Genomic DNA, 23,094 nt, shown 5'->3' with positions numbered 1-23,094 from the left:
AAAATACTAGAAATAAATGCACCTTTAAATTTCAATAATAAAACATGATCATGTTATTAACAACGTTGGTTATAAAAATAACATAATCATATTAATTCGAATAATCACTTTAATGTGCTCTATAAAAAATAATTCTCTCTAAACTTTATCTCTTTATAAAAGCACACTATTAAATATTTACGCAGCGGAAAACATGAAAATAAATTCCTGAACTTTTAATTCTTTTTTGAAAATTTCAATTTTATTTTCAGAGACTTCTCTATTTTTCTTTTTCAGAAACTTTGCAACTTTTTCTTTCCTATTTTCTGAACATAATTTTTCGTTGGAAAAATAATGCACAAAAAGGACTTTAAAATCTGCCCAAAACTGGACAAAACCTTGAAGAAAAAAAATGAAAACGGGCAGCTCCAGCAGAACTCGGCCTCGCGCGGGAGGCCCGCAGCGGCCCAAGGCCTGCGCTTCCGCGCGCTCGAGCGAGCCGGCCCGGTCCGCTGGATCTGGCGGCCCAGCAACCCAGCTGGCCTGCTCCCTTTCTGGCCCAGCGGCCTGGGGCGGGGCTAGGGTTTCACGGTGGCCGTCGATCTTAATCCGACGGTCGCCCTTGCTTTTCGCCAGATCAAAACCAATCGATGCGGTGGGGGGTGAGGGGAACCCTAATCCTTTCCTCCCCCGCGCGCCCCTCGCACCCCTCTCGCTCGCTGTCCCGACTGAGTCGAGCCACCGTGCCGCGGCACGAGGCCGGCCGCTGGCGACGAGCGCCACTGCGCCACGATGCGCGAGCCTGCCCTTTCCCCCCTCCTTTCCTTTTACAGAGAGAGAGGGACGCTCGCGGCCACCTCTGCTCTCCTTGTCTCGCTCCCGACTGCGCCGTTGCTTTTGACGCCGGTCGCCGGCAGCCGGAGACAGGGTTGTGCTCCGCCTTTCCCTGGCGAGCTCTTCTCCATTCCCCCTTTCCTCCCTTCTACCCCCCTTCAATCTACTACTTCTCCTTGTGCAGCAACAGAGAGAGAGAGAGATGATGCGGGTTTCGATGCAGTGACGTGGCCATCCCCTTCGCCGGCTGCGCGTCCGCCTTGCGGTGAGCGCGCCGCCGTCGAGCGGTTTGGCTGCGGTGCCTACTTTGAGGTTTTCCTTTGCCCCGTGAGGGGTGGTACCTTCGTCCGATGCCTCGGCTTGCCGATGCGCGTCGAGATCGAGAGGGTCAGCGCGGCCTTACGGTGGCACTCTTTGCCGGCGAGGCCTGAGGCCCTCTCCGGTGGTCTTTGCCCTGTTCTAGGGTTCTTTTGGGGGTAGGGATCTCTTTTTCTTTTCTGTTTTATCTGTTTACCGAAAAACATCTAACCAAGATGGCCTGATACCATTGATAGACCCACTTGGATCGTGTAGGCTAGATCTTTCCGGTAACCTACCTTCCTTGGGTGCGGAAGAGCTCGATCCAGAGCCGGCCATGGTGATGTAGAGGCCGGTGATCGCAGAGAGATCGAGATGGAGAGGTGGTAGTGGTGCTTCCTGTGAGCACTGCGATTGCCCTAGATCGGAAGGGGATATCGGTGGGGAGTCTGGCGGCGCGGTGAACCTCGTACCGTGCGCCCCGGCCCCCACCTCTTTATATATCGCAGGTCACAGGGGCCCACCAACCATAGAACGGTTGGGCGCCCCCGATCAGGGCGCGAATAGATCAGGGCCCGATGGGCCGTTGAGCCCACTCGGTGGAGAGATCAACCTAACAGGTAAATGCCCCCCTCCCCACGTTTCCCCCATTCTTTTTCTCAGCTTTAATTTCCCCATTCATTGTTAATTTCCAACCTGATCTTAATTTTCTTTATGTAGATCGTCTAGCTGACCTGTTCACTATGGATCACTACTGGCACCAACCATCTTCCTGCCTGCGCAAGGACCGTCGTCTCCTTCCCATCCGTGAACTCGCAAGAGATGCAGTGCTTTCTGCTGCAAAATCCGTCATTTTGCTCTCGTCCTTTCTCGGTCTGTATTCAACGTCATGTTTGCTTCTTAATTAATATTCGGTACCTGGCCAACTGTTTGTAGCTTTTGTTGCTTTGTAGAGGACCAACCGCTGAATAAATGTTGTGGCTTGTGGTTTCAAAGGGACGGCCAGAGAAAAACGGCCCTTGTTTTGACGTCTGCCCATCTAATTCGTAAAGATGATATCCACAAGTGGAAGCGGCAGTGGACAGGCGAGTATCATCAGAATGCGAAGGTGACCTTCTTAACATTCACTCTTTGTCATCCTAATTACAGCAAGATGATTTTAAGTGACACCTGGAAAGATGATTTTACCCTTAGTGCCCAAAATTATTCATGGGACCAAAGAAGCAATAACTTATAGTTCCTAAAAGAGTCTAAGGCTTACATACACAATCATCATGGAAGCCAATGAACCAATTTTTAATTCAAAAAATGCACACAATCCATATCTAGGATTCAAGTTCAAAAGTTTGGATTTCAATCCAAAAACAGGCAAACCTCCCCTGTAATTTGATGTCATGCCCCCTGCACAAAATTCACATATATATCATTCATCACACCATATCCACGTTTGCCATAAGCATGAGACATAAAACATCCAGGTTCACATCCGAGTACACGGACATGACAAGCATCGTATCCAGGTTCACATGCATGAGTCCAATTAAGTCCACACATACATCACATGAGCAGCACAAAAGTGACATTTAACTAAAATAAATTACATTGATGTTGACAAACTGAGGCTTTTGCTTCTAGTGCTCATTGCAGGGCAATCTGGCCGGTTAGTTCTTGTAGCTGTTTTGCTTCTGGTGCCCATTGCAGTTCTCGTAGTTGTTTCAGCAAGCACCGTCTTTTTCCTTGGCACATGAATAGGCTCCGGTTGATTAGATCTAGCTGTTGATCTGCACTTGTCCATTTATGATATAGGAGCAAATAACATTAACTTGCATAATACGTGAACAAATAAAATTCAGAATTAGTAAAAGTAAGACATAATTTGAGTTTGTGGACTGGGACACTGTAATCAGAATAGCTCTTCAAGTGTAGTCTAACAATACTGACAGTACAACTGAATATCTGTGCTAAAATGCAACTTGATGTTTCCCAAAGGATGTTTTATTTATGTCAAAATCCTGTAGAATCAATTTGGTGAGCTTTTACATCTAAAAAGTGGGACTTTTTTTTGCAGAACTCAACTAGAAATAATGATTCATGAACTGAAACCACAATGGTTCATCAATCATAAACTGCTAGTAGAAGCAGTGATATATGAGCACATCAAACTTTAAAAACACTGCCAACAGAAATACAAACAACAATAAAATGGAGTATGTCGTACCTACAAAATTCTGAGCTATATCCTGGGCATATGTCATCAACAACTGAAGTAAAAATTAAGCATGCATCATCCAAATGACCACCAAGCTCAAGCTCTCAGCTCGGCATTGGCTAATTGGCAACACTAGTAAATGAAAGTTGTATTCAAGGCTCGAAAGGAAACATTCTAAATATGTTGATTTCACTACGATAAGCTACTGACAAGAACAAGGAAACATTAATTAGACAGCGTCCACACAGAAGAGGGTGAAGATACCTCCAACAGCAGCAGATGGGGGATGCTGCTGCGTCGGTGATCTTTAGCCCCTCTTGGCCGCCATCTGAAGCCCCTCCTTGGCTGCCCTCCACAGCACCATTTCCCCCAGCCACTCACGGTGTCCCAACCGCTGCTAGGAGACGCCACCGTCGTTAGGAGTATTGGTGTGGCCGCCGTCATTAGGAGGATTGGGGCCGCCGCCGTCGTTAAGAGGACTGGCGCCGCTGCCGCCGGTCGCTAGGGTTAGGAGGAGAGGGGAGAAAGACAGGGACGAGTTAGGGTCGGGAGATAGCTGCCGGTTCGGTATGGGCAGGGCAGTTTTGTCCACGTAAAGAAAACTCATGAGGGTCCAAACGGCAGATGCTAATAGAAGTAACGGAAGTGTTACAAAAGGCATAAATTTTAGCCTTAGTGTTAGACAAGGAAGAAATTTTTGTTCAGTGTTAAATAGGGAAGTGAAAATTAAAATAGTGTTATATAAGGATTTTTCTCTTTTTATTTGCTTGTTTATGCCCTCTCAAATTAAATTATTTGTAATGACTCAGTTACTACACTGGTGGCTAGTTGCAAATTAAATGTGTCATTATCTTCAACTTTGTTAGAACAGAGAATTAGAAACAAAAAAAGTTATTCTGGCGCTTGACTTTCATGATAGTTGATCTCTCAAAAATGTTTTCCTCAATATAAGTTCTTTCGAAAATGTAGTGTCATAACCTTTGCCACGGTCTATTTTAGGTCATTGTTCATTTGCTGGATAATAAAACTACACAAGGCCAGCTCATCTATCTTCAAGAGCATTATGAATTTGCTATTTATGAAGTTCAAGTGGACAAACCAGTTCATCTACCCACTTTTAATGACCGTGTGCATTCTGGTCAAGATGTTAACCGCCTTGGAAGAGATGCAAATTTGGATATAAAGATAACACATGGTAATTTGGCCTATGACATTCCATCTCGGTATGAGAGATGCCATTACATGTATTTTCTTCGTGATGCATCTAGTCTCAAACTGGTATGTTACATCTCAAATTTATATTTTGCATCTCCATCTTATTTCCTTCTCACTACAAATCGTAATATTCGTCATTACTATAATGCTCTAGTTACATGATGATGGAGGGCCCATCATTGACTTAGAAGGAAAAGTTGTGGGTCTAGTTAACAATCAAATCAATGAGACGTTTGTACCTTCGTCAATATTGCATAAGTGCTTCGATTTTTGGAGGAGGTTTGAGTACGTATTTCCCCTTTCTCAATTCTTTGTTAGTAACATGTGTGATACCTATGTCTTGTAAAGATATTAATGTTATGATGTTCTTTTTAAAATTTGTATGATATTCATTTGGTCTTCATTTTATTTGGTCTAGTTGCATGCCTCGCCTCCACCTTGGAATGACATTTAGTCCAATCAAGTTTTTAGATCCTATTTGTATTGAGAGGATGACTCGTAAGCATAACATCGACTCTGGTCTTATTGTTCAGCAGGTATATATGTGGCTTTTTATATAAATTTTGTTCATTTGGTAGCATATGGGGTATGCTCTCACTGGTAGAAAAAGGGCCTATAGTCCCGGTTCGTAAGGGCCTTTAGTCCCGGTTCCTGAACCGAGACTAAAGTGTCGGTACTAATGCCCCGACCCTTTAGTCCCGGTTCAATCCAGAACCGGGACTGATGGGCCTCCACGTGGGCAGTGCGCAGAGCCCAGGCAGGAGACCCTTTGGTCCCGGTTGGTGGCACCAACCGGGACCAATAGGCATCCACGCGTCAGCATTTCTGTGGCTGGGGTTTTGTTTTTTTTAAAGGGGGGGGGGGTTGGGGGTTTTGGGGGGTTAATTTAGGTGTTTCATAAATTGTGTTAGCTAGCTATAATTAATAGAGAGAAGTGTCCTCTTTTATGTCCGTGCTTGGTCGACGCTACGTACTATACATACGTATAGAGAGGACTAGACACGCTGGCTAGCTAGTAAGCAAACGAAGGAAACAGAAGATCGTGATGAACATATATGCATACAGAGAGAAGTGATATCGACCACCTCTCTTTCTCCGAGAGATTGGTCGAACAACAAGTTCTCGTATATCTATCTAACACTACCGGCTACATATATACAATAATTATCTCTTACAAATATAATCATACGGACTCAGGGTTAACATAGAATTCTCCGTCTTCAGGGATCATGTGGTCAAGAAAGAATGCCGCCAATTCCTCTTGAATTACTCGCATGCGAGCTGGTGCTAGGAGTTCATCCCGCTTCCGAAACATCTAATTTAAAGAAGGGGGTCAATACATATATATATGAATGAATGAAACTCAACACAAATGATGGTAATAAAATAAAATTATGAATGTTGTTATTTACGTACTTCATATTGTTTGTCAGTGTAGCCCCGCTCACAGGTCGTGTGGCGGATAGATTCGCAAACATAGTATCCACAGAAATCATTCCCTTGTTCCTGCCACAACCACTTTACAAGAAATAGAGGTTAATCAAACTGATAAGCAAGAATGCCAAATGGTATTGATGAAACTAGCGCTTGAATGACTAGTAGATGCGCTTAAAATGCTACTATAGCTAGTACTTACTTTCGGGTGTCTAAATTGCAGCTCCTTCGGCAGTCCCGGAGCTTTTCTGGTGAATTTTCTCCAAACCCTGCCGGACAAAGAAAACAATTACTTGATATATCAGGAAATGAACAAAGTTGCTGATATGGTGGATAATGATCGATTTAACTTACTTCTCGAGTATTTGAGTCATGTCTGCATAGTCCTTGGGATCTTTTCGTCTTGAGTCTAAGACGGTTACTAGTCCCTGCTCAAGCTTAATATGTAGGAGAATAAAGTGGAAACTGCACACGCATGCATAACTCATCAATTACATTACTATCACCTTGACTAATATATAAGGGAAACCGAATACGCACAAGACAGTAACACTCACTTGAAGTTGTAAGGAAAGAGTATTATATCTTTGTTTTGATTTATTATCAACGATTGTAGCATGCTGGCCTCGGTATCTGTGGCATGAAATTTAACCTGAGTTGCATCTATGAGATATGTGTTAATGAACCCAATATCATCGACTTGTCTTTTCTTCAATTCGACGATCTTCAATCTGCATAATATAGTGAGGATGATTATAAATACATGCAATGAAAGAGCTAAGCTATATAGAGAAACTTAATGACAGAAGTAGTACTACTTACAGACAGTAGCAGGCGACCGTTGTTTTATCGAGGGCCAATTGATTGAAAAACTGATAGAACTCCTCAAATGGAACAGGCAACAGATCAATTCCAATGAGGTCATGCTCCTTTTTAACTTTCAAATACAAAGTACTCCTCCCCCCAGAGTCTCTACAGATTTTCAGGTACCAATCATGCAATCTTTGCATCATCGTTGATAGAGATCTTTCATCTTTGACGAGAGGCTTCCCGTACTCGTATCTTTGTATCTGCATCTCCATGGGTTCATAATGTACTTCGTCGGGCAGGTAATCTGCAAGATTGCTATAACCGGGCACCATCCTCGGATCATTAGCGACGTTGTGTCTAGGCACCTTGAGCGGGGGGCACGATTGCTTCGCTTGTTCGCCGAGCTGGGCAATTTGTTTCCCAGCTCGTCGTTCTTTCAGCCTTTGATCACTGACAGTACTTCCCAACCGCTCCGCTTCGGCAAATTCCTTTCCAATAATGCGGTCATAGTTTCCTTTCGACGGATCAGACTTCGGTGGTTTTGTCAGGGCAGCCAGAGTTCGCTTCACTTTCACCCGATCTACCTTCTCTTCCGGAGGTGGATGTTTCTTTGCTTTCACCCCTTCAAAGAATTTCCTCACTTCTTCTCGTGCGATCTCGGCGTTCTCCTCCTGGGTCCTCTCATATGGTAACTTCTCCGGAGTCTTCAGAGAAGGACCGAATCTGTATGTCCTCCCGCCTCTGGTTGTACTGCTAGACGCCGACCGAGCAGACGGAGTAGTTGTCTTCTTTACTTGCTTAAGAGGCGGAGGAGAAGGACTACGACGCGCCGGAGCAGCTGGAGCGGCGGCAGGTCTCTTCCGCCCTTGCTGACGAGGCGGAGAAGGAGGAGGCTGGCTGCTCGGGCGCGTCGGCGCAGGCGGAGAAGGAGGCGGAGTGCCGCCACGCGCCGGAGAAGGAGCCGGCCGAGGGCCCTGATCGTCACTCGCCGGAGGAGGAGGCGGTGGAGGAGGCGGAGTGCCCTGACTCGCCGGAGGAGGAGGAGGAGGCGGAGGCGTCCAGTTCGGAAGGTTGATGAGCTCCTTCCGCCATAGGCATGGAGTCTTCAGAGCAGACCCCAGCCGAGTCTCCCCTTCACCGGTAGGGTGGTCAAGCTGGAGGTCCTCAAATCCCTCCGTTATCTCATCCACCATCACCCTAGCATATCCTTCTGGAATCGGCCGGCAGTGAAAAGTTGCACCGGGTTCAGTAGGATAAACAGAGCCAACAGCCGCCTTGACCTTGAAATTCATCCATTGCGTCATAAGGTGGCAATTTTGAGACTCCGTGATAGCATCCACGGGATAGCTGGCAGGAGCCGTGAAGGCATGCTCCGGCTGAAGCAGCTCGGTGGAAGCCACGTTGCTTCTGCGCTGAGATGGCGGGGTAGCTTCGGGGGAGGCTTCGGCAGTACGTTTGCTGCGATTTGCTTCTCGTTCCTCTATCGCGTCTACCCTTGCTTGCAGCGCCTGCATTTGGGTCTGCTGCACTTTTTTCCTCCTCTCATGGGATTTGTAACCGCCTGCGTCCGGAAACCCAACCTTCCACGGAATGGAGCCTGGCGTGCCTCGTGTCCGTCCAGGGTGCTCAGGATTCCCGAGGGCCATTGTGAGCTCGTCGTTCTCTCTGTCTGGAAAGAACGTCCCTTCCTGCGCTACTTCGATATACTGCTTAAGCTTACTGACTAGTATGTCCATTTGATCGTTCGTCCAAATGCACTTCCCTGTTTCAGGGTCCAAGGTTCCGCCAGCCCCGAAGAACCAAGTCCGGCAATGGTCTGGCCAGTTATTTGTCTCTGGTTCGATCCCTTTATGAACCAGATCATTCTCAATCTTGGACCACTTAGGCCGGGCTGACCCCGTGCGATGGTGAAGCTTCTTCTTCGCAACATTTTGCTTGTTTGTCGCCGAGATCTTCTTACTCTTTTCCGATGTCTTGTGGGCCACAAATGCGGGCCAGTGATCTCTGATCTTCTCATATCTGCCCTTGAATTCTGGTGTCTCATTATTTTCGACAAACTTATTCAGCTCTTTCTTCCACCTCCTGAATAGTTCTGCCATCCTCTTCAGAGCAAAAGACTTGATTAATTTCTCTTTAACTAGGTTCTCTGGATTATCCTCTGGCGGTAGGGTGAAATTTGACTTCAGCTCAGTCCAAAGATCATTTTTCTGCATATCATTGACATAAGACACCTCAGGGTCTTCTGTAGCCGGCTTAAACCATTGTTGGATGCTTATCGGGATCTCGTCCCTAACCAGAACCCCGCACTGAGCAACAAATGCGCTCTTTGTCCGGAGGGGTTCAATAGGTTGGCCGTCGGGCGCGATTGCTGTGATCTCAAGCTTTTCATCCGAGCTCAACTTTTTATTCGGGCCTCGTCTCTTTACCGAAGTTGTGCTCGATCCGGAGGGCTCGAAAAAAAAAACAAAGACTTAATTAATATGTGTACATACCAAAACAATGAATGCATCAATCAGCTAGTCAGCATAGGCTTAACTAATATATATACCTGGCCGGACTCGGTTCGGTCACCGGAGCCGTCATCACGGTCTCCTTCTTGCACCGGCATTGGGTCACCGGAGCCGTCCTCATGTTCTTCTTCTTGCACCGGCATTAGGTCACCATAGCCAGCTTGTTCACCCTCTCCTTCCAGACCATCGGTGTCGTTGAGAAAGTACGAGACGGCATCACTTCCTTCTGCGATTATCTCCCTCAACAACGCTTCTTTTGCTTCGTCTAGGGTGGTGTCCATAGTTTCTACAAATATTTACAACATGGCAATTATTATTCAAACATGACAGATGGATATATTAGTGCCAAATGTACAACTAGCTACCTAATCATAGCAAGCTACCGGGAGGGGGTATATATCGACAACGATGACACTACATCTATGTCCCTCGACGACCCTCGTTCCCAATAAAAAATAGAGGAAGAAGAAGAAAAAAAAGAGGAGAATAAAGAATAGAGAAGAACTCCTCTATTCTTTCTTCTCCTCTTTTTTTTTCTTCTTCCTCTTCTTTTTTATCCTCTTCTTCCTCTCATGTTCGAGAGGATCGCCGAGGGGTCGGGAGGTTGCGTAGTGTCAAAGGATCCAACAAAACCATGTCTTCATCATTAGGCGAAAGTAACATGTGCATGATGGTACGAAGCTCTTCAAAGTTGTTCTGGAACGGAGTCCCAGATAGGATAATTCGCTTTTTGGTACAAAGTTCAGCAAGAGCCTTCCGAATATCGCTATTTGGAAGGCCTTTGCTGAATTCGTACCAAAAGGCGGATTATTCTATCCGGGACTCCATTCCAGAACAACTTTGCAGAACTTCGTACCAACATGCCCTGGTTACTTCCGGCTAATGATGAAGGCATGGATTTCTTCAATACTTTGACACTAGGAAACCTCTCTTGACCCCTCGGCGATCCTCGACCCCTCGAACCCTCGACGACCCTAGAACCCTCGACACCCTCGTTCCCGATAAAAATTAAGAAGAAGAAGAAGAAGAAGAAGAAGAAGAAGAAAGAAGAAAAAAAAGAGGAGAAGAAGAAAGGAATAGTGGAGAAGAAGAGAAAATAGAATATATTCTATTTTCTCTTCTTCTCCACTATTCCTTTCTTCTTCTCCTCTTCTTTTTCTTCTTTTTTCTTCTTCTTATTTATTTCTCCTCTTCTTTTCGGTAGAGGAAACCCTAAATAGCTAGCAAGTATCGTGGGTGTGAGATACATGTGGCCTTCGGTGTCGGACACTACATCCACGTCACACAAGTGACGTGGGCGTCGAAGCCCGCGCCACTTGTGGGATGTGGATGTAGTGTCCGACACCGACGGTACATGTATCTCACACCGACGATACTTTCTATTTAGGGTTTCTCCTCTACCGCTCGGCGACCCTCTCGACGACCCTCGTTCCCGATAAAATAAAGAGGAAGAAGAAGAAGAAAAAAGAAGAGAAGAAAGAATAGAGGAGAAGACTTCCTCTTCTTCCTCTCCTCTTCTTCTCCCTCTTCTTCCCCTTCTTCCTCGCCTCTCTCATGAATGTCCGACGTTCTCGACCCCCCCCCCCCCACGTGTCGAAGAAAAAAAAGAAAAAAAAATAGGAGAAGAAGAAAGGAATAGAGGAGAAAAGAGAAAATAGAATATATATTCTATTTTTCTCTTCTTCTCCTCTATTCCTTTCTTCTTCTCCTATTTTTTTCTTCTTTTTTCTTCTTCTTATTTATTTCTCCTCGTCTTCCTCTCCCCTCTCGGCGACCCTAGACCCCCTCTCGACCCTCGACCCCTAGGCGACCGTCGAACCCTCTCTTTTTTTCTTCCTCTTCTTTTTTATCCTCTTCTTCCTCTACCGCTCAGCGACCCTCGACGACCCTCGTTCCCGATAAAAAAAAGAGGAAGAAGAAGAAAAAAAGAGGAGAAGAAAGAATAGAGGAGATCTTCTCCTCTATTCTTTCTTCTCCTCTTTTTTCTTTTCTTATTCCTCTTCTTTTTTTATCCTCATCCTGCTCTCATGTTCGACGACCCTCGACCCCTCGGCGACCCTAGACCCCCTCTCGACCCCCTCTTCTTCTCCCTCTTCTAATTCATTGTTCATATGAATATACAAACATTTTCATATTTACAATAACTAATATCACCAAAAAAATCTATGAACAGAAAAAATCCTAATTTTTCTAAAAAACTATCTTTTGCATATATACATGAACATATATATATACACAGAGAACATATATACATATATATAAAAAACAAGCATATATATGAAAAAAATGCTAGCTAGGGAGGGCGCCGGCCGGACCAGGAGGACCGCGGAGTCGGCGGCGAGGATGGCGACGGGGCAGTGGCGCGGGCGACGGCGACGATGGGGGCGGGCCGGGGCGGCGTGCGTCGGGGCAGGGGCGCGGGCGACGGCGACGATGGGGGCGGGCCGGGGCGGGCGGCGTCGGGGCAGCCTGGCGGCGTCGGCGTCGTCAGGGGCGGCAACTGCAAGATGAGAGTGAAAAATTCCAAAGTGTGGGCTTATATAGCAGAGCCTTTAGTCCCGGTTCATGGCAGCAACCGGGACCAAAGGTCGGCATTAGTCCCGGTTGGTGCCACCAACCGAGACCAAAGGCCTCTTTTCGGCAGCCCAAAGGGCGGGAAGCGAAGGCCATTGGTCCCAGTTGGTGGCACCAACCGGGACTAAAGGGGGGCATTGGTCACGGTTTGTGCCACGAACCGTGACCAATGCCCCCCTTTAGTCCCGGTTGGTGCCACCAACCGGGACCAATGGCCTTGTGCTGCCCCGCGCCCAAAAGTTTAGTCCCACATCGCTAGCTGAAGGGCGCCGGCACTGGTTTATAAGCCCTGGTGTGCCTCCCCATTCGAGCTCCTCTCTAATGCAGGCTTTCGGGCCTAAACTTGCTACTGCCTGTGGGCCTATTGGGCCTTCTGCGGGCCTGAATCCTGGCCCATGTAGGGTTTCTAGTCGTACCGTGGAGGCCCAGTAGGAGGCATTTTTTTGGTTTTTTCTTTTTTATTTCTACATTTTTTTGGTTTTTTATTTTTTTATTTCTACTTACAACTAAATACTTACAGTTTTTTTGTGATTTCTTTTTGCTTTTAGGTCACAAAAATTATAAAATTTCTGTTAGTGCCATTAGTTTTAAATTTTAAATAGTTTAAATTTGAATTTTGAAAAATTTGTGTGAATCACTAGTTTATGAATAACTTTACTATAAAAATAGAATTTTTTTTCTATTTATTTTTTATTTCTACTTACAACTAAATACTTACAGTTTTTTAGTGATTTCTTTTTGCTTTTAGGTCACAAAAATTATAAACTTTCTGTTAGTACCATTAGTTTTAAATTTTGAATAGTTTAAATTTGAATTTTTAAAAATGTGTGTGAATCACTAGTTTATGAATAACTTTACTATAAAAATAGAATTTTTTTTCTTCTTTGCTATTTATTTTTTATTTATACTTACAATTAAATACTTATAGTTTGATTTTAGGTCACAAAAATTATATTCTTTTTGCTATTGAAGAATATTATAGTTTTATTTTAGTTGATCATAACATAATATTTTAATTGATTGTTTTTATTTTCATAAAAGTTTTGTAGTTTATTCTGTTTGCTATTAATTCATTCTTTGAGCTAAATGACTCTGAAATTGGAAAGCATTTCAAAATGAACTCTGAAAAGGTTGAAAGTTGGCATGGTATCATCATTTCACCCACATAGCATGTTCCAGAAAGTAGAGAGGGTTACGACAAAAACTTGATGCACTTCGTATACAAAATGGACAATCACTTTCGAAGTATAAAAGTTTCGAACCATAAGACATGAAAGCATTTCAAATGAACTCTGAAAAAGTTGAAAGTTGGGATGGTATCATAATTTCACGCACATAGCATGTGCATGTACAAAACGGACAATGGTAGCATGTTCGTCTGTTACAAATTTGGCATGGTATAATCATAATAGTTGCGGGAGAAAGCCTTCACTTTTTCTTCGCTTGTGTCATTTGCTTATTGCGCCGTAACCATGGATAATCTTCATTGTTTATCAGGATGCTTGGGTCAGCCTTGACATTGAAGGGAGGAATTTCATGAAACTTTTCATAATCTTCAGACATGTCTGTCTTGCCGTCCACTCCCAGGATGTCCCTTTTTCCTGAAAGAACTATGTGGCGCTTTGGCTCATCATATGATGTATTCGCTTCCTTATCTTTTCTTTTTCTCGGTTTGGTAGACATGTCCTTCACATAGATAACCTGTGCCACATCATTGGCTAGGACGAACGGTTCGTCAGTGTACCCAAGATTTTTCAGATCCACTGTTGTCATTCCGTACTATGGGTCTACCTGTACCCCGCCGCCTAACAGATTGACCCATTTGCACTTAAACAAAGGGACATTAAAATCAGGTCCGTAGTCAAGTTCCCATATGTCCACTATGTAACCATAATATGTATCCTTTCCGCTCTCGGTTGCTGCATCAAAGCGGACACCGCTATTTTGGTTTGTGCTCTTTTGATCTTGGGCGATCGTGTAAAATGTATTCCCATTTATCTCGTATCCTTTGTAAGTCAATACAGTCAAAGATGGTCCCCTGGACAACAAGTACAACTCATCACAAACAGTGTTGTCACCTCTGAGACGTGTTTCCAACCAACTGCTGAAAGTCCTAGTGTGTTCACATGTAATCCAGTCGTCGCACTGCTCCGGGTGTTTGGAGTGCAGACTGTTCTTGTGTTCATCGACATACGGGGTCACCAAGGTAGAGTTCTGTAGAACTGTGTAGTGTGCTTGAGACCAAGAATATCCGTCCCTGCATATTATTGAGTCTCTTCCAAGAGTGCCTTTTCCAGTCAGTCTCCCCTCATACCGCGATTTAGGGAGACCTATCTTGTTTAGGCCAGGAATGAATTCAACACAAAACCCGATAACATCCTCTGTTTGATGGCCCATGGAGATGCTTCCTTCTGGCCTAGCGCAATTACGGACATATTTCTTTAAGACTCCCATGAACCTCTCAAAGGGGAACATATTGTGTAGAAATACGGGCCCCAGGATGACAATCTCGTCGACTAGTTGAACTAGGACGTGTGTCATGATATTGAAGAAGGATGGTGGGAACACCAGCTCGAAACTGACAAGACATTGCGCCACATCAGTCCTTAGCCTTGGTACGATTTCTGGATCGATCACCTTCTGAGAGATTGCATTGAGGAATGCACATAGCTTCACAATGGCTAATCGGACGTTTTCCGGTAGAAGCCCCCTCAATGCAACCGGAAGCAGTTGCGTCATAATCACGTGGCAGTCATGAGACTTTAGGTTCTGAAACTTTTTCTCTGGCATATTTATTATTCCCTTTATATTCGACGAGAAGCCAGTCGTGACCTTCATACTGAGCAGACATTCAAAGAAGATTTCTTTCTCTTCTTTCGTAGGAGCGTAGCTGGCAGGACCTTTATACTGCTTCGGAGGCATGCCGTCTTTTTCGTGCAAACGTTGCAGGTCCTCCCGTGCCTCAGGTGTATCTTTTGTCTTCCCATACACGCCCAAGAAGCCTAACAGGTTCACGCAAAGGTTTTTCGTCACGTGCATCACGTCGATTGAGGAGCGGACCTCTAGGTCTTTCCAGTAGGGTAGGTCCCAAAATATAGATTTCTTCTTCCACATGGGTGCGTGTCTCTCAGCATCATTCGGAACAGCTAGTCCACCGGGACCCTTTCCAAAGATTACGTAGTGTAAATCATTGACCATAGCAAGCACGTGATCACCGGTGCGCATGGCGGGCTTCTTCCGGTGATCTGGCTCGCCTTTGAAATGCTTGCCTTTCTTTCGACATTGATGGTTGGTCGGAAGAAATCGACGATGGCCCAGGTACACATTCTTCCTGCATTTGTCCAGGTATATACTTTCAGTGTCATCTAAACAGTGCGTGCATGCGTGGTATCCTTTGTTTGTCTGTCCTAAAAGGTTACTGAGAGCGGGCCAATCGTTGATGGTCACGAACAGCAACGCCTTAAGGTTAAATTCCTCCTGTCTGTGCTCATCCCACGTATGTACACCGTTTCCATTCCACAGCTGTAAAAGTTCTTCAACTAATGGCCTTAGGTACACATCAATTTCGTTGCCAGGTTGCTTAGGGCCTTGGATGAGAACTGGCATCATAATGAACTTCCGCTTCATGCACATCCAAGGAGGAAGGTTATAAATACATAGAGTCACGGGCCAGGTGCTGTGATTGCTGCTTTGCTCCCCGAAAGGATTAATGCCATCCACGCTTAAAGCAAACCATACATTCCTTGGGTCCTTTGCAAACTCATCCCAGTACTTTCTCTCGATTTTTCTCCACTGCGACCCGTCAGCGGGTGCTCTCAACTTCCCATCTTTCTTTCGGTTCTCACTGTGCCATCGCATCAACTTGGCATGCTCTCAGTTTCTGAACAGACGTTTCAACCGTGGTATTATAGGAGCATACCACATCACCTTCATAGGAACCCTCTTCCTGAGGGGCTCGCCGTCAACATCACCAGGATCATCTCGTCTGATCTTATACCGCAACGCACCGCATACCGGGCATGCGTTCAGATCCTTGTATGCACCGCGGTAGAGGATGCAGTCATTAGGGCATGCATGTATCTTCTCCACCTCCAATCCTAGAGGGCATACGACCTTCTTTGCTGCGTATGTACTGTCGGGCAATTCGTTATCCTTTGGAAGCTTCTTCTTCAATATTTTCAGTAGCTTCTCAAATCCTTTGTCAGCCACAACATTCTCTGCCTTCCACTGCAGCAATTCCAGTACGGTACCGAGCTTTGTGTTGCCATCTTCGCAATTGGGGTATAACCCTTTTTTGTGATCCTCTAACATGCGATCGAACTTCAGCTTCTCCTCACTACAAGGATACCCTCTATAAAGCAACACATATGCTCCAACGTTTTAACTGTATGTTGCAAAATTCACCATAGATACGCATATAAGCATTACACAATATGCGTTGTACAGTTGCACCTCGTGACCCTATTGTAGTACAAGTAAATCCTAGCGCACTACCCAAGCCCGGCCTCGTTCTTGTAATAGCCCGGCCCAAATTGGCTTTCACGAATAACCTAGGTCGTTCTGTCCCCAGCCTCCCCTATGCCTTAGGCTCCCATGCCGGCCGCCGGCCCTCGCGGCTGTGACCAACCCGCATCCCGGTGCGCCACCCCCTCTTCACTCCCCTGCGGTCCTCCATCCCGGCAGCCGCCTGCACCACTTCCCTACAACCCCGCATCCCGGTGCGCCGCCCCTCGTCACCACTCCCCTGTGGTCCTCTCCTCTGTCCCGGCATGCCGCCAGCACCACTCCCCTGTGACTCTGCAACCCGGCGCGCCGCCCCTCGTCACCCCTCCCCTGCGACCATTGGTGAATCCAAGGTATGGCCATGAATCTGCTCAAGCCTGCCCACCAAGTTTGAGAAAATATTTTTGAATCACAAGCCCATGAATGGTAGGAACAAATGTTTGAGCCCTAGGTACGCAGAGAAGGTGGCGGCCAAAGAGTTTGATTTGTTTATCCGGTGTTCCTGCATGATGGTCTTGACTATTGAGAGCCGCGAAGACCCGTCTGGGCTTAAGAAAATTCTGCGGTTGTTTCTGCACCTGAGTTCATGGTCACGGTCTCATGGAGGTAAGCTTCTGTATGTTTGTTTGGCAGGCGAGCCAAGAAGTTACTTAAGCTTATGATTTGTGCCTTTTGTTCTTCATCCATTAGGTATATGACTTAAAACCAGAGACTCATACATGATTGTCGTGGTATTCAGTGTCCACATATTGCTTAGTTGTAGCATCCTAGATAAAGTGGACATGTTATGTTAGAGATTAAGGTTGTCATTGTCAAAAAATATGTCACGGCCACTGAAATTTCAAATAGATAATGCACCAATACAACAGATAAGTTTAATTTCCGTGGATGGTCACTCGAATCAGCATACCTTATAATCTAATTTTTTTTATCTTGGCACCAAGTGTGTTGTTCAGTACAATGTTCCCCTTGCCAGATTTAAAATTGAGAATGTTATTTCATGTGCAGTCCAATGGAATAATGTTGGAAGCCCATGGCGTCCATTGAATTTTGTTCACCTGCTACTAGCTGGATTCCAAGCATTGTAGGTACTCTGGTGAGAAGTTCATCATACTTTGGGTAAATATCATTGAATTGCACAAGCAGTGCACATTCCGGCCTACTGTGCTTATAAAAATTAATGGTTCACATTTTGGGAGAAGCTTTGGTAGTTATGATACTGATATACTTGTGATAGATGATTCATGTATGTATGCTGCTATTTTAGTTTTCAACGCAATAAAAGGACTGGCATTTATATTCCTCTGAATAAAGATAATATCTGTCCATGGTTCATTGGTTCAGTTTTCATATCATAAACAACTTTTGTTGAAGGAAATCATGAGTCTTGTTTTGCCCTGATTGATAACACTTCTCAGCATGCTTGCTCTCTAGGAAGATTTATTATTTATTCATATCTTGAAGTTTGATATAGCTGTCCAGCACACAAAAAAAATGATTGTCCACTACTACTTTTATTATTTGCTCATAAGCATGCTAAGAATGCTTTCACTTTCATACAAATATAATGGCAGACAACACACATTGCTAATTTGAATATTGTTTGCAGTTTTCACCCTCGTAAAGCTGATGAATGTGAATGAAGATTATGGAGAACTTTCTTCAGTAGCAAGGTCTGTACTCTGTACTGATACATCATGCAGCAACATAGTGTTTGTGGTGTTTTCTTGATGATATAGCAGCGATATTACTACATTTTACTAAATAATAAGCTAGCGAACTTATGTCTTCTCTTTACTCATACTTTTCTGAGGCCGACAAATTTCATAATGCAGGCAGGGGTTTGGAAGTACATGTCGAAATATATATGGTGGATTTTTGAAATGGTGTATGGGAAAAGTAAGTTTCCGTATGCTCCCGAGGAATAAATCGTACATAACTTATTGATTTACACATAATACGAAGTGTTGGTCTAACTCTCCTCTCACCCAATTATATACTATTAGAAAGTTTGCTTATAGCTGCAAAACACAGTTGACTGGGCCATGCCTCCCCTATCTTTCCATGGTACAGAGAAATGCAGTCGCACTCAAGCACTGAATAAAATGGACATGACCCCAAAACTTTCTCCCTCTATTTTATTTGAGGCATAGTTCAGTAACTTTTTTTACATATTTCATTCGCTTAAAAGACCATTTAGATCTCTATGCTCTCTGCTACTACAAACCGAGGAGCAGCTTGACAGCTTTACGCAGCTCGGTCGAGTAGGCTGCCGCAACACTGTGGGAGAAGGACATCGGTGCAGAGCATGGCAAAGCTGAGTACTTGTCGGATCTGAGGGCTTCTGATCCATAGTTCTCCGCATTATCATCCATTAGCATCTGGTGACATTAGCACTCAGCTGCATAAGGCTTTCTCCCCACTACAGTTGGAGTTCAAGAGCAAAAGGAAGGTAATATGGTGATCAATCACTATTGCTTGTCACAGAACTCTGAAAAATATTATTGAGCACATCTACCACGAGCTATGCTTGCCATTTAAAAAGATGTTTATGTGAGCTGCATGTCATATCAATTTTTTAATGCAAGCAGATCTTGCGATTTACTTATGATTTATGAACAGAAATTGTTCACTGTGTAACCCCTAAATACAGTAGAAGGGAAATAAATCTAATAAAACTACGCTGAGACAAGTAGTACTTATTTAGTCAAGTGACATGTTAGATAAAATTCCACACCTATTACAACTTATCTGACTTCTGTACTTTTTAAAGATAGCTGAACTAGATTGTGTTCCAGGAATATAAAACCATGGATCTTTTCCATTTATTCACTTGGCTTTTGGAATTTGATTGGTGTCTCCTTCTCCTATTATTAGCGACATATACATACACGGTTCTGTCTGCTGGTTTGCCAAATTCTAGCTGCTTCTTTTGTGGTTCGTGCTTCCTCTTTATACTATCTTGCCTACATCCGTAGTCTCACTCCTTTATTCTCTTGATGTGTTTTTTCTTTACAAGGAAGAATACACACCATGGGGAAAAGAGAAGTAAATTTGTAGCCTATGGCCACTTTATATATACTTCCATGTTTCTGATTCATCATGAGGACATGTACTGATGGATTGCAAAAACAAAAATAAAAATAATGTCAATTGTTTCTATATCACTTTAATAGGCACGTCATGTCTTGGACTCTCAACCTTTTCTGTTATGTGTGACATTTCTATTAATTATTTTGCTTGACATGATTCTGCTAATGGTAAGTTTGATTTTCTCTAACAGGAAGGAACATAAGTATTTTTAATGAGCCTTAAAAATCATAACAAAGACGTAACTCTTGCTACAGTAAGTTGTGATCCTAAATTTGAACTTGACGGTGCTGAAATTACTAATGAATTCTGGGTAGTGCATGTCGATATGACACTTGTGCAAACTGAAGATTGGGTACAAAGTCGAAAAAACTGCAACTCTTGGAAATGCAGATTTGTTTTTGCATGTCAAGCTTTGTAAGTGACTAATATCCTGCCTCTATCCGTACTTGCATCATGTCAATGCATTGTGTGTTAACAGTTCATTTTGTTTTTTTGTTTGTATTCAAAAGATAAATGGATGATTCTATGGGTGTGTGTGGCAAGTATACTACAATGATGATTATGATGATGTTCCTCTTCATTATGATGAAGACGGATGGTTTCAATTTCAATTAAGTTGTAGGTATGATGTTCCTACTGGACGATGTTCGTCGATTGTGTTTTAGTTAAGTTGTAGGGATGTTGATGGATGCTTTCAATTTAAGTTTCGTCGTCAAGAAAACATTTAGATTATATATCCATTTGGATGATTTTCCTTGTGTAATATCCACTATTGTAATCCAACAATTTTATCTAATATATGATTCTTCCTCCCACGAGTATATTCTCTTGTTTTCTTTACTTGAAATTCATACTTATCACCATTATGTGAAGCACTAATTTAATTAAAAGCAATATGTATAAAAATTAATATTATTCACATTATATATGAACCAACACTTAAAGTGTTGCAAATGCTCCGTTGCCAAGCCCTGGGATTTTGTTTCCTATACAATAATCACCAACGCATAGAAGCGTTGCACAAGTCTGTTTTATGTGTTGTATTCTTGCAACGGTCCCTTTTACCAACGATAATATAAGCGTTGCATTATGCGTTAGCAACGCCGGATAAGGAAACGCATCATAAACCGTTGGTAAAGACACTAACAACGCATATATGGACTTATAGATACGGAAAAATGCGTTGCTATAGGGGGGTTCCTGTTGTAGTGCCTTTTGACTAATGCATTGCGTCCTTGCATCGACAATGACCCGGCGGAGATCATCATCATCGGGCACATCGTCTGGTTCTTCTTGATCTTCAGCAGCTTCACCCGTGGCAGCATTATTGGGCACATCGTCTGGTTCCTCTTGATCTTCACCAGCTCCCCCCGTTGCAGCATCACCGTATTCAGGGGGCACATAGTTGTCATCGTACTCTTCTTCTTCGCCGTCTTCCATCATAACCCCTATTTCTCCGTGCCTCGTCCAAACATTATAGTGTGGCATGAAACCCTTGTAAAGCAGGTGGGAGTGAAGGATTTTCCGGTTAGAGTAAGACCTCGTATTCCCACATTCAGTGCATGGACAACACATAAAACCATTCTGCTTGTTTGCCTCAGCCGCATCGAGAAACTCATGCACGCCCTTAATGTACTCGCGGGTGTGTCTGTCACCGTACATCCATTGCCGGTTCATCTGCGTGGATTATATATAATTAAGTGTCCAAATTAATAGAAGTTCATCATCACATTAAAACCAAAGTGCATACATAGTTCTCATCTAATAACATATAGCTCTCCAGAGCATCTAATTAATTAAACCATACATTGAAACTATGTAAAACATTTCAATGCGAAAACAAATGCGATCATAATCGCAACCAAGGTAACAATTGATCCAACGGCATAATGATACCAAGCCTCGGTATGAATGGCATATTTTCTAATCTTTCTAATCTTCAAGCGCATTGCATCCATCTTGATCTTGTGATCATCGACGACATCCGCACATGCAACTCCAATATCATCTTCTCCTCCTCAATTTTTTTTTTATTTTTTCCTTCAACAAATTGTTTTCTTCTTCAACTAAATTTAACCTCTCGACAATAGGGTCGGTTGGCATTTCCAATTCACATACATCCTAGATAAATAAAATCTATGTCACGTTGGTCGGCATAATTTTCATAAACAATAAATGAACCAATAGTTATAAAGATAATATACATACCAAATCCGAATCATAGACAGGACGAGGGCCGACGGGGGCGGATACCAAAACCATCGCACTATATAAGATGCAATAATAAATGTAAGAAAATGATACAAGTATCTATCTAAACATACAAGTAAGAATATTTTTCCTTTCAGAAAGAAGATAAGAACAAGAGGCTCACCACGGTGGTGTCGGTGATGAGATCGGCGCGGGTGATCGACGGCGGTGAAGACGGGGACGGGGCGTGACGGACCGCTAAATCTAGACAAATCTCGAGGAAAATGGAGCTTGGAGGTCGAGCTTCGAGAGGAGAAAGCTTAAGTAGTGTGGCTCAGGCATTCCATCGAACACCTCATGTGCATAGGAGGTGAGCTAGAGCACCACAAAGCCCTCTCCCCCTCGGCCAGAAAAAATAGAGCACTGTGCTCTGCTCTTGCGCGAGGGGGTATATATAGGCACCTCATTGGTCCCGGTTGGTGACATGGGCCGGGTCTAAAGGGGAGCCTTTGGTCCTGGTTCAAGCCACCAACCGGGACCAATGGTGGTGGGCCAGGAGGGAGGCCCATTGGTCCCGGTTCGTCCCCCCAATCGGGACCAAAAGGTCCAGACGAACCGGGACCAATGGCCCACGTGGCCTGGCTGGCCCCCTGGGCACACGAACCGGGACCAATGCCCACATTGGTCCCGGTTCTAGACTGAACCGGGACTAATGGGCTGAGCCGGCCTGGACCATAGCCCTGTTTTCTACTAGTGTCTTTTAAAGGGAGTATATAAAATTGTTCATTTGATATTACAGCGTAGAGTATGGATTATCGTATGCTATTTTAGTGGAGATGCTTTTGATTCAAATATCTTTAGAGTTGTAGCCATTGTATATTTCAGAAATCACAGAACAAGGATTTTTAGTGGAGGTGATTTTTATATGAAATATCTTTAGAGTTGTAGTCATTATGTATTTCAAAAATCACAGAACAAGAAAGAATCTCCTGTGAGGGAGAGGTGTGAGGGTGAGTGCACCTGCTTGTAGGGTATATTTTCCATATTTTTTATGTGACACTCTTGACTTTTGTGATTTTGGCAGTTGGAAAGCATGTTGATAGACTTATGTTGGGATCATTTTGATCAAAGAAAGAAATTGAATACTGAAAAAGATGTTTCGGTAAGTAAACTCTGTTGTAACTACGATTAATACCGACCATAGCACTATTGAAAATGTGTTTTGGTACATTTAATTCTACGGATTGCTTTACAGGTGAAAATATTTGATGCTACCAAACTTTGTCCGAGAACTAGAAACTTGACTGCAATTGTATCGGATCGTGGAGAGGACATTGTAAAAGGTAAACATCTCCCTGTTATAAATCATACTAGTTGGATGCCTGTGCGTTGTCACGGGAAAAAACTTAAGAGGTGGCGCTATTCCTGAAGAGATACAACGTGGAT

General features: G+C 43.9%; 1 protein-coding gene across 1 annotated transcript; it reads left to right on the top strand.

Annotated features, from left to right (window-relative positions):
* Nucleotides 1-1,179: 1,179 nt before the first annotated feature.
* Nucleotides 1,180-5,153, top strand: LOC147967437 (uncharacterized). Its single transcript, XM_087523129.1, has 7 exons — nucleotides 1,180-1,258; nucleotides 1,831-1,983; nucleotides 2,064-2,218; nucleotides 4,319-4,597; nucleotides 4,689-4,819; nucleotides 4,953-5,070; nucleotides 5,139-5,153. The coding sequence occupies exons 1-7, from the start codon at nucleotides 1,180-1,182 to the stop codon at nucleotides 5,151-5,153; spliced, it is 930 nt and encodes a 309-aa protein (XP_087379255.1).
* Nucleotides 5,154-23,094: the final 17,941 nt, after the last annotated feature.

The sequence above is a fragment of the Triticum urartu genome, chromosome 5A (assembly GCF_056163025.1).
Source record: "Triticum urartu cultivar PI428250 chromosome 5A, HENAU_Tu73, whole genome shotgun sequence".
Classification (NCBI taxonomy): domain Eukaryota; kingdom Viridiplantae; phylum Streptophyta; class Magnoliopsida; order Poales; family Poaceae; genus Triticum; species Triticum urartu.
Note: the sequence above shows the minus strand (reverse complement) of the source record. Positions and strands in the feature narration are given on the sequence as shown.

Excerpts from the sequence above, each read along its gene's own strand:
- LOC147967437 (XM_087523129.1), top strand. The coding sequence starts at position 1,180 with ATGCGCGTCGAGATCGAGAGGGTCAGCGCGGCCTTACGGTGGCACTCT. Across the intron at positions 1,259-1,830 it reads GCCTGAGGCCCTCTCCGGTG|ATCGTCTAGCTGACCTGTTC; the intron begins GTCTTTGCCCTG and ends TTCTTTATGTAG. Across the intron at positions 1,984-2,063 it reads TTTGCTCTCGTCCTTTCTCG|AGGACCAACCGCTGAATAAA; the intron begins GTCTGTATTCAA and ends GTTGCTTTGTAG.